General features: G+C 36.3%; 1 protein-coding gene across 2 annotated transcripts; it reads left to right on the top strand.

Moving 5' to 3' along the window:
* Positions 1–1,534: 1,534 nt before the first annotated feature.
* LOC130622417 (uncharacterized) lies at positions 1,535–3,823 on the top strand. 2 transcript variants are annotated; one of them, XM_057437882.1, is made up of 4 exons: positions 1,535–1,618; positions 1,740–1,815; positions 2,268–2,324; positions 2,440–3,823. In XM_057437882.1, the coding sequence occupies exons 2-4, from the start codon at positions 1,743–1,745 to the stop codon at positions 3,414–3,416; spliced, it is 1,107 nt and encodes a 368-aa protein (XP_057293865.1). In that variant the 5' UTR covers positions 1,535–1,618; positions 1,740–1,742; the 3' UTR covers positions 3,417–3,823. The 2 variants fall into 2 exon arrangements, with proteins under 2 accessions (XP_057293865.1, XP_057293866.1); XM_057437883.1 differs by lacking the exon at positions 2,268–2,324.
* Positions 3,824–10,896: the final 7,073 nt, after the last annotated feature.

The raw sequence follows: 10,896 nt of genomic DNA, 5'->3' as shown, positions 1-10,896 counted from the left end.
GAAATATAATTCCATGCCATCATTGGAATCAGAAATGGCTTCATACATACCTAAATTAAGCTATTTTCCCAATTGTAAATTAAAATTAAAGAGAGACGAACAAAAAACTATTTTGTGGCAGCCAGAAAATAAATTTTAAACGAATGAAAAAAAATTATAGATTTCTAATTCCTAAAATCTACTAAGGCAACTACTATAATAATAAATAAATAACTATATTTTAGAACAAAGTATCTTTTTATTTTCCTAACAACATTTTTAAAGAATTTAATGGCTGATGAAAATAAGTAGGTTTTGGATGTACTTATCAGTAAACATCGAAAATAAGATCCTTCATTTGAGATAACCAAGAATATTTTACGTACTATAACAGTAACAGCATTTTGGAACCTTCGTTTAAACTTCTCTGAGCTTAAGAAATATCTATCATGACCAACAACAATATTGTTTTCATGTTTTAAGTCCCTGTTTCACAAAATACTACAACCTTCGAACGATGACGTTTGTTATGATGAGATGGCGCCAAATGTGAATAAATAAACAGACCGGAAACATTCAACAACAAATCGAACAAATGGTAGGTTTACCTTTATTTACGAATATTTGCTATTCACAAAGTAAATTCTTATTACTTCAAAAATTCTTACGCCTCCATTGTTAATATGGAAGCATTCTTAGTCTTATGGCTGTAAGGATTTATTTATTTTGGAGCAGACCAACCCAGCCGGTCTGGTCTTCAAAATTAATGCTGTCAATATGAACTTTTATTCAGCAGCCTTTCCTTCGCAGTTCGCTTCTCCTTTAAGTATTACTGACGGTATAGCTTTAGTTCTTGGTAGATTTATTCATAGAATAGAATAAAAAATTATAATAAAGGTGAAAAGGTCCGTTTTTCATGTTATTAAACATGGCATATGTATAGAATATGATTTTCGAGGTAAGAAAAATGATATAATGACGTCATTGTTAAAATAATGACATCATTGGGATAAAAAGTTGGGATAAAATTTTTTCCAAGATCAATATTTTCTTCAAATCTGGTCCGTATTTTATTTCCAGGATCCATATATCTCCTTAGAAACACCTTGGTAATAACGAAAGTACATGTAGCAAAAAATAATATGATTAATAAACATCTTACAACATTCATACATGCAGGTCAGCACTTTTTAAAAATTATAAAAATTACCCCTGTCCCTAAAACGTATTGCCTTTTTGGGACGGGGGTAAAGTATAAGACTTTATTTTCACAACAATTAATTTGAAAAAAGTGGCAAAAACTCCCCAAAACTTTTCTTTTTTCCCACAGTTCCAAAATTAGATGAGAAAAAAGGGTATTTCAATGCGAACAAATATTTAAAATAAAAACGTTTCAAAATTTATTCTATTTTTAGGTAAAAGTAATAGCAGTTTCGCATGAATGATTTTCAATAGAGCAAAGTCAGGTTGCATACAAAAGCATGCTGTGATAACATTTGTTTGAAAGAGCGCGTTAAAATTGTTTGTGTTTAAAACTCAGTGATGCGGAGAAAATATATTTCTTCTTGCAGCATATCTTTAACTTTTAAAATTTGCAGATATTTTTAAGCGTGCCATCTGGGAAAGATTCTTGTGCCTGGTAAGGTACCTTTGAGATTCTTTGCAAGTTTTTTTAAATGTAAACTCTTTTCTTATTTGGAAGTGATCAATAGTTAACTTATTTCTCTAATTTGCATAACAAACAGAAATTTTCTGTTTAGAAAATGATGAAGATTATAGGACTTGTCGCCCTAATGGCTGTCATATCAATCGAAGCTTCCAAATTGAAAGAAAAACGTAAGTCATTTTTTTGCTTATACTAACCTGTACAAAATTTTAATCAGCTGATAATATTATGTGTACTAAAAGCATGTTCGTGTGGTACTTTTGGATCTGTAAAAAAATGAGTGACCACAAGCTGTGTTTACGATTGTGAGGTTGTGTTGATAATGGATGTGGAGTGTATTGTTTGGGTTTCAGACGATTTGGTGCGTGGTGGGTGGTTGTGTTATGTCATATGTACAACCTAATGGTGGTTGTTTCGTCTCTGTGTATGTTTCATGGCGCCCATCGTCAATTAAAACTCTGAACTGTATTTCTTTTGTCTGTCTTTGTAGAGAATTGTTATTGTTACTGCTGGTGTTGTGACGTTTGTGTGATTGGGATATTTTAAAAGGTTTTAAGATAGCAACAAAAATATGTGTAAAGTTTGAAGATGTATTGAAAAGGATTCTCGATGCTCACTTTAGGTAGTATAGATTGGGAAGGTTTTGCATGGTTGGATAAACGTGCAGAGAAACGATCTGGTATGCAATCTCAATTTCTTATGTTGCATAACCTTGCCCATAGCTTTCATGCATGCAAAAAAGTGTTCATTCAATTATTTACATATATTCTTTTTTTATTCGTTTTTTTTTCTAGAGATTGAAAAGCGATCTCCTAACCCATGTGGATTACAATGTTCATCAGCATGTGCACCAGCTTGCACACCAGGATGCTGTGCAAGTGGTGGAGCGGTACCTCCAATGGCAATGCCCGGACCAATGGGTAGTCCCGGGGCAATGGGACCGATGGGACCTATGGGAGCCATGGGACCACCCGGACCAATGGGACAAATGGGAGCACCTGGATGTTGTGGTCCACCAGGACCTCCAGGACCACCAGGACCACCCGGAATGTCAGCACCACCACAACCATCTTGTCCTCCAGTCTGTTTACATTGGTATGCCATTGTACAACAACGACCACAATCACAGTATCAGTGTCCCACACAATGCGCTCAACAGCCAGGGTGCTGCGGAACACCAATGGCTGCCCCTGCACCATGTGCTGCTCCTCCTTGTGCTCCACCTATGCCTCCGCCTATGCCACCACCAAGTCAGTGTCAGCCGTCGTGTGCACCTCAGTGTTGTATGCCACCACCTCCTCCTCCAATGATGATGCCAGCCCGTGCTCCACCTGCATGCCCACCAGGATGTCCACGAGCGTGCTATCCTGCATGTAGACCGCAATGCTGTGCGCCACCACCACCTCCTCCTCCAATGCCCTCTTGCATGCCATCTTGTGCACCACAATGTTGTATGCCACAAATGCCAATGCCAATGCAGATGCCTTGTCAAACTCCACCATGCCCACCACCCATGCCCATGCCCATGCCCATGCAAATGCCAATGTCCATGCCATGTGCAACACCATCCTGTGCACCACCACCTCCACCACCACCACCACAACAATGTCAACCTTCGTGTGCGCCTCAATGTTGCATGACTGTTCCTCTACCACCAATTATGATTCCGCAAGCACCACCGCCACCACCACCAATGCCTATGTGTCAGCCCGGATGTTCGCCATCTTGTGCTCCAACTTGCAGTAGAGCCTGCTGTAGCAAACGAAAGTAGATGCAATACACATGCAAATTGTAAATATATTGTCATATACTTTGATTGGCAAGCACTTTACACTTCTAAGTTGAAAGCAGGATGACAAATAAGATTTATCTTGCTTGCAAAACTTCGGACGATACACTCATTTATAATACTTACACAATGACGCAAATATAATTGATGCATACTATAGGTAGATAGAAATTTTGAAACTAACCACTTAATTTATTTGAACAGTTGTCTGTTCGTACAGTCTTCTACTCTGCAAAGATGGCGACACAGTGCAGTATGGTCACCTTTGCTGTGTGGAATTTGGACACATTATTTTTTAAAAAAACGGACTTTTTCTACCAAAAATAGTTTTATACAATTTTTCATATATAATTTTGTAAAAATCAATATAAAGAGAGGTTTAGTTTTTATTTTGGACTATTATACTGTTGTCTGCGCATGCGTGGTGTTTTGATTAAATTAGGAAAGAGAAAACACCGACGAGATGGCGAAGAATGAAGGTGGACTTCTGCCTCTACTAATGTAGAAGATAAACCTGTTTGAAGTCTTTAGTTAACCTAATTATATATAACTACATTAAACATAAAATATTTGAGCAAAAGAAATTCACGTATTAATATTATAGACTAGTCCTTACCCCATGAAAAAAACCGCAGATCTGCCGGACTTTAGATTCTCGCCCGCTATTGTATTGCTATTTAGTGCATTTTTGCCGTGACATCACTTAGTGTGACAAAGAATACGGGTATTTATTATCAATATAGGGACTGGTGGTTAAATTGTAGAAAAATCCACGGAAATTCGGCCGTCTTACATATTACTCACATCCGTATTCCGTGCACCGGTTATGGCGTAATTCTGCGGTAGTTTTGGTTCCCTGAAAAATCTGCTTATAAGTACTGAAGTATTAAAAGTTTTAGGTCATTTGGGCAAAAGTTCAGAACACATTAAGACCATACTGAACACCACTTGAATTTTCAAACTTAGAAATACAGTCGGCGTTCTTTATCTCGACTACCCTTTATCTCGTACTTTCCTTATCTTGACCTATTTTTACGGTCCCTTGAGTACATTTTATCACGTTATCTCGACCTTTCCTGTGATTTTTCGCATTTTATCACACAAAAAAAGTTCTATCAGGAAAACATTCTAACGTTCAAATTTCTAAAACTTTGTCAATATCATGTGTGCATGATATTGACAAACTTTTCTTGTCTCGACCATTTTCACGATCGACGCGAAGGTCGAGATAAGAACGTCGACTGTATTTACAAAAAAATATCAAAATGGCGTTACGTCTAAATTACAATTACACTGGACTCTTGATAAAACGAACCTCTAAGGGAGGAACAACGTGAGGAAAAATAGAAAATGTTTGCCTAGATCGTTTAAGACTTGTAACCCTTTCGAACAAAAGTGCTTAAAATTTTTATTTTGTCGATAAGTTCCGTGTAAAAAAGGGTAAGAATGGTGAAATAGCGTCAAGAACCATTAAACGTCAATATGTAACCGTTTTAAAATCAGCTATATCGAGGCTATTGGATAGTGACCTTTTTGGATAGTGACCCCTTTAAAGGGATATTGTTCGACCGTGCATTTTTGAACTATAAAAAGACAGCTTCATTAACCCTATTATACCTGAGTTTTTTTGGCCCATGTAACCCTGGGGGGGGGAGGGGGGGGGGGCACAAAAAAGAAAGACGTCACACATGTGAAAAATGGTCATTTTCCGAATTTTATTAGTACGTTTTAATTTCTCGCATGTTACTAATGATATGGCCTTGATTCTTGGTAGATTTGTGGAATGAATATTAAATATGTGTTTCACATGAAAAAAGTAATTTTAATTACGTCATTGGGATAAAAAATGACGTCATTTCAGTAAAAAATTCTTACTTTAACGATAAAGATAAAAAGACCCGTTCTACCAGAAAAATTGATGCACATGTCATTAAACTTGGCATACATGCAGAACATGACATTTAAAGATAATCGAGGTAAGGAAAACAATATAATGACGTCATTGGGATCCAAAATGATGTCAATTTGCTGGATCGATATTTCCTTCAAATCTGGTCTGCTTTTTGTCCCTAGTAACCATATATCATCTTAGCAACACCTTGTTTACCTCTTAGTAACCAACATACATGTAATAAATAATTATATACCCAATACAACATCTTATAACTTTCTTACATGAATGTCAACGGTTTTCAAAATTCCAAAAAATTTACCCCCGTCCAAAAAAGCAATACCCCCAGCAAAGTACAAAATTTTTCCAAAATTGTTTTTTTTCATCAAAAGCAATAATAAAAGTTAGGAATAGTCATAAAATTTTAGCACTTAATCACATGTGTATCTAAAGTTATGCCTAGTCAAAAAGGCCGCGGGCACTTTGTGCCCCCCCCCGCCCCCCCCCAAAAAAAACTACCTACTAAGCTAGCATCATAAGAGAATTCTTTAGGACAGATTTTCGAGCTAGCTAGCTGCTACACATTCTGCACAATAAATGACATAATTCTGCTCTAATTGGGAATGTCCATCACATTGCTTGTGCTTGATAGTTACATCCGTCTCCGCAAAGTATGTTGGCCCTTGGCAATTTTAATTTGAATGTAGCACAAAATACTACCTAGCTACATACTAGCTTAAAAAATTCTTGCAGACAGATAACAAAGCTAGCATAAAATTAGCTATTTAACTGGGATGAAACTAGCAATGTAGCTAGCATAAAATTAGCTATTTTTTGCGTGAGATACTTCTACTTTGTAAATAGAATGAACCATCACGTATATTTTGTTCTATAGACAGTCATCTACAAAAATTGTTGTCTCTAACTCTCAACAAAGCCAGCAAAAGTACATAGCTAACTATACATATAGTACGTTCCATTCCCCATTATTGATCCATGTTTATATATATAATGTTTATGTGGGTTACATGTAATCGTAATGCTACTCAGCCACAAAGGGCATTCAATTTTAACATTCAGGGGGGAGTGCTGAGTATACACCAGTGCGGCTCAGGTTACAGAAACTGAAATTATTTCAATATGTATACATATATGTACATATAGCTAGGGCAATTTTTTCAACATCTTTCTTATTTCTGAGGCGTTTTAAATTCTGACCAGCGGTTCTCGGGCAATCGTCAACGTGTATTAAAAATCTTTAAGTATATTCATTATTTCTTATTTAATTTCCCAAGATGTGCAAATAATGTCCCTAATTTCTGTTTCTGTAACTTGATATGGTCTTTACACCAATGCAGCTCTAGCGACGTTTTTGTTCAGTTTGGAATAAGAGCTTTTTATCCTACTGTCATGAAAACTTGTTTGCAAAATAAACATATACTGCTGTTTGATTTTTAGCTGGACAGGGTAACAACAGGCTGTTTCCGCTGTGTTTTTTAAACCGAAATTGCAATAAAGGTTTTTTGGAAACTGTGTCAAATGTCACGATTAATTTTTGATCTTTCACAGGAAATTTTTACATAAACTATTACAGGTTTATTTTACTTAGAGAAGGTAAAAACAGGTTATAAACTGTATTTTGATTTTTAAATGTTACTAAATTTTCCACAAAGTAAAATTGTTTTAGGTGCGTAGGATAACAACAGGTTGTTAACTGTCTGTTTATTTGAATTGAAGTTAGGATAGTTTTTGGAAATGGGTATATGCCGAAACGTATGTGCGAAAGTATGCCTGTACAAATCACTCTGCCCAATGTTATCAAAAAGCTGTTACCTGTGTGTCTATTTAACAGAAGTTGCGCTAATCTGTTGTTTGAAATGGTATTAAACCTATATGGATGTGCAACAAAGTTATTAATTTAAAAAGTATATTACACCTGTAACATCTTACTGTTGTGTGTGCTTCACATAATTTATGATAAACTGCACACTTGTACTAAAGCGCACAGTTTACAAAACGTATAAATCGCTCTACACCAGACGTTTAATACCAGGTGTTATAGTTACTTGTGACTAAACCGGACATTTTAACGTCAGGTTGCCCTGCCTAGTTAGTAAAAAGGCTATGTGAGCGTATATAAGATGCACATGTAAAGTTTTTCTTATATATTCATGCCCTATTGGTCTAATGGCTATGACACTTATGCAAATGCGAGATCCAGGTTCAAATCCTGGACAGGGCTAGGAAAAACATAATTATCTTGCACTTACAACAACCAGGTAAAAGTTTTGCCTTTTTCGTGGACTTCTCTGATTATTTCTATACTAGTCGATAAGGCCCGTGGAAAAATCCACTTAGGCCGAGGGACAATGGTAAAATAGGTTGTTTTAGATTTTTTGCTGACGTCAGCAGTGCAGATACAAAAAATAATATTTGGAGAAGTTTAGTTTATTCGTTGACTGTAATGTGTAGAGTTTAAAACGCTGATCAAAATAATGTATAGGATCATATATTTTTCAAGGAACACCACCAAGGAAATAAGGGTTTAAAAAGTTTGCTGACGACAGCATTGGCCCGTCAAAACTCAAATTTTTTTTAAGAAATTTGTACACCTGTTGCCTTCATCGTATAGATCTTAAAACGCCGATTAAGAAAATGTATAGGATCATGTATCTTTGACAAACGGTTGCAAAGATATTGGGATTTAAAGGTTTTTGATGACGTCATCAACCCGTCTATTCCGAAACGGATTCGGAGAACCAGGTTTAAAAAACTTACCCAAATTGGTCCCAGGTGGTTCCTAGTTACCCACGCGGTGAAAAATCATTGACGTCACCACCTTGTTTCCAAGTTATTTGGCCTCAAAGTTTTAAGTGCACTATAATGGCCTCCTGAACTTAATATAGGATATTGACGTTAACGTAGTGTTATTGACGTCGCGCCGTAACGTCAGAAAGTTTAACATATTAGACATGCATTTTTCGGTTACTTCAAAGGAAATTTCGGTAACATCAACTTTGCCTGTCACAGAGACACGGAACTGGCGTATTATTATATAGATCTTGGCTTTTTAATGTTGTTGGTATTGGAACCAGGTTAACTTTTAATCTCAGATTTATTAAAAATTGATAGTTTTTTTGGCGTTATGACCGATTGTTTATATATTTGTATTGGCACACAATTCTGCTAACATGATTCACTGTATTGACCGAATATAAACTTGAGACCTTTGTTTGAGTTACTGGATTTGAAATATTTGCATCTCAATATTTTCTATACTCCTGGATTAATATGGTACATATCTTAGATATATTGAGTATACGAATCTTTGAGTTGTAGGGGGGAGATTTTCTATAAGGTGCCTGCCCCTGCCTTGCCGTTCCCTTGCCTTGCAAAACCCTGCCTTGCTGATTCCTCTTCCTGTTTCCTTGCCTGCCTTTGCCTAACCTTCCTATGCCTTTTCTGGTGCCTGCCTTCTATGCCCTTGCCTGTGCCTCTATGTCTTGACTACCGCTGCCTAGCTGATTCCTCTTTCTGTTTCCTTGCCTGCCTTTGCCGTGCCCTTTCCTTGCCGTGCTTAATGCCTTTGCCTTGGCAACCTCTCCGCAACACTTTCTATATTGATTGTCATTCTTCTTCATTTTCTTTTTGTTCAAATTTACTTGGCTGGATTCGTAAGCTTCTGCGGTTTTTCTCTTGTTTGCTACCGACGTCGAAACAGTATTTTTTTACACGATAGTCCTCTGCAAGGCCCTTGTTTATACTTTCTACCCTCTGCCATTCTCTGCAGAACATTATAATTATCTGTCATTTGCACTTTACTTTTTTAGGTTTTAGTTTTTTTTTTACATTGTAGGTTTATTTATGTTAACATTCGAATGGTCTGATTTAAATCGTTCGATTTGGATGACATTACATTGCATGCGTTTAATTTTCTGATTTTTTAACTTTGGTTCGTGATAATGAGATGTTTACTATATCTCCGGTTCGTAATATCGAGAGTCGATATGAAAGAGTCTTGTAAATAGAAGCTAAATTTAAATTTTCTTACGGGTTTAAAGATTGTTTAGGTATATTAAAAACATAATAAAAACAATTCCAGCAAAAAAAGCACATCTAGCCTCTAATTTGTAATTAGTGACTTACATCTATCAAAAGGCGAGAATAAAAGAGTCAACAAACAAAAAAATCACTTACAACAAAGACTTCTTAAAATTTATTGCTATTCTTATAATACTAGACGTTAGCCCATGGATAAATTAACGGGGTCATCCGTCCTTTAAATTTACCCTGCGCAACAAAGTGGACAAAAATTTATTGCATTTGATATTAGTGCGCATTTTAAAAATTTCGTGTTTCCGTTACGGGACGCAGCTTTCGCGGACACACAGACATACGACGGCTATTTATAAAGAGAAAATTTGTTGCTAATTTCTTTGAAAAGGCCGAAGAATAATAACTTTGTTAACAAACTTTTTAAATTGTCCACTAATTTTGTCCGTGTACTTATTTTTAACAAAAAAATGCATTGAGCGAACAGTAGAACTTACTTACTTTTGTAAAATCACTCAAAAGACAAAATTAAAAAAAAAGCTCTTCCGCAACTTTAACTGACATAAAAACACGGTTTTTGCCATAGCAAAAGCAGTTGGACAATGTTGGACAAAAAAAAGTACGCAAAGGTCTAGATGGCAAGCTACCTTTATTCAAAATAATCCTCGTGAATGGTCTCTTACGCGTGGGCAAAGCCGGTAAAAAACGTGTTTTACTGTGATTGAAATGAAGCTGCAGAGATTTTTTACAAATTACGGCTATTATTAAAAAGATAGTCAGAAGACTCAGCGTTAAAACGCCGGGTTAAGTCACAAGTAACAGTGCGGTCGGTCATAGCAAACACAATCGGTCAATATTTTTTTTTTGAGGAAGTTTCCGTGAAAGTTAAAAATTAATCGTGACATCGGACTGAGCGCTCAATTTCGATCAGTAATAAAATACCTACAATCTTGGTCAAAATATGTTGAGACAAGACAGCTTATTGCGAAGTTTGCCACCACAAGTAATTGCGTAGGCTAATTCTATATTAAATTCACACATTTGACCATGTTCAAAGTGGATTCCGGATCTTAGGTTATTTGGTGAAGTCTGAATTCTTCAAATGCGTTAATTGTTACTGACGTCAGCAAGGCCACTTTTTACGAATTTCAGGGACTTTGTGGATCGACGTGGATTATTTAGGTGTGCGGTCGTGCTAGAGAATGTGTCTAGTAACTATTCCACCCTGCCTGCCTGGTCCACGATTGAAAAATGAGAATAAAAACTGCCCTCGTCTTAGTATTTTTGTCCAAGATTGCAGCTGCATTTGGCAGTTAAGAATTTTGTTGTAGCCAGTATTTGGCTACTTTCACTTCCTAGACACAGTTAACTAAAGAGCTAGGTAGATAGCCCCAACCCCAATATTGATATATCAAGCTGAATAAAAACTTTAAAAGAATAGGAATAAATTAGTCTAGCTAATAGCTAGCTAGCTAATAGCTAGCTAGCGCTTAAGCGGAATGCTACCTTCAAATATAC

This window comes from Hydractinia symbiolongicarpus, chromosome 12, assembly GCF_029227915.1.
Source record: "Hydractinia symbiolongicarpus strain clone_291-10 chromosome 12, HSymV2.1, whole genome shotgun sequence".
In the NCBI taxonomy this organism is placed as follows: Eukaryota; Metazoa; Cnidaria; class Hydrozoa; order Anthoathecata; family Hydractiniidae; genus Hydractinia; species Hydractinia symbiolongicarpus.
This window is presented reverse-complemented; position numbering and strand designations above follow the sequence as displayed.

Excerpts from the sequence above, each read along its gene's own strand:
- LOC130622417 (XM_057437882.1), top strand. The coding sequence starts at position 1,743 with ATGATGAAGATTATAGGACTTGTCGCCCTAATGGCTGTCATATCAATC. Across the intron at positions 1,816-2,267 it reads TTCCAAATTGAAAGAAAAAC|GTAGTATAGATTGGGAAGGT; the intron begins GTAAGTCATTTT and ends TGCTCACTTTAG. Across the intron at positions 2,325-2,439 it reads ACGTGCAGAGAAACGATCTG|AGATTGAAAAGCGATCTCCT; the intron begins GTATGCAATCTC and ends TTTTTTTTCTAG.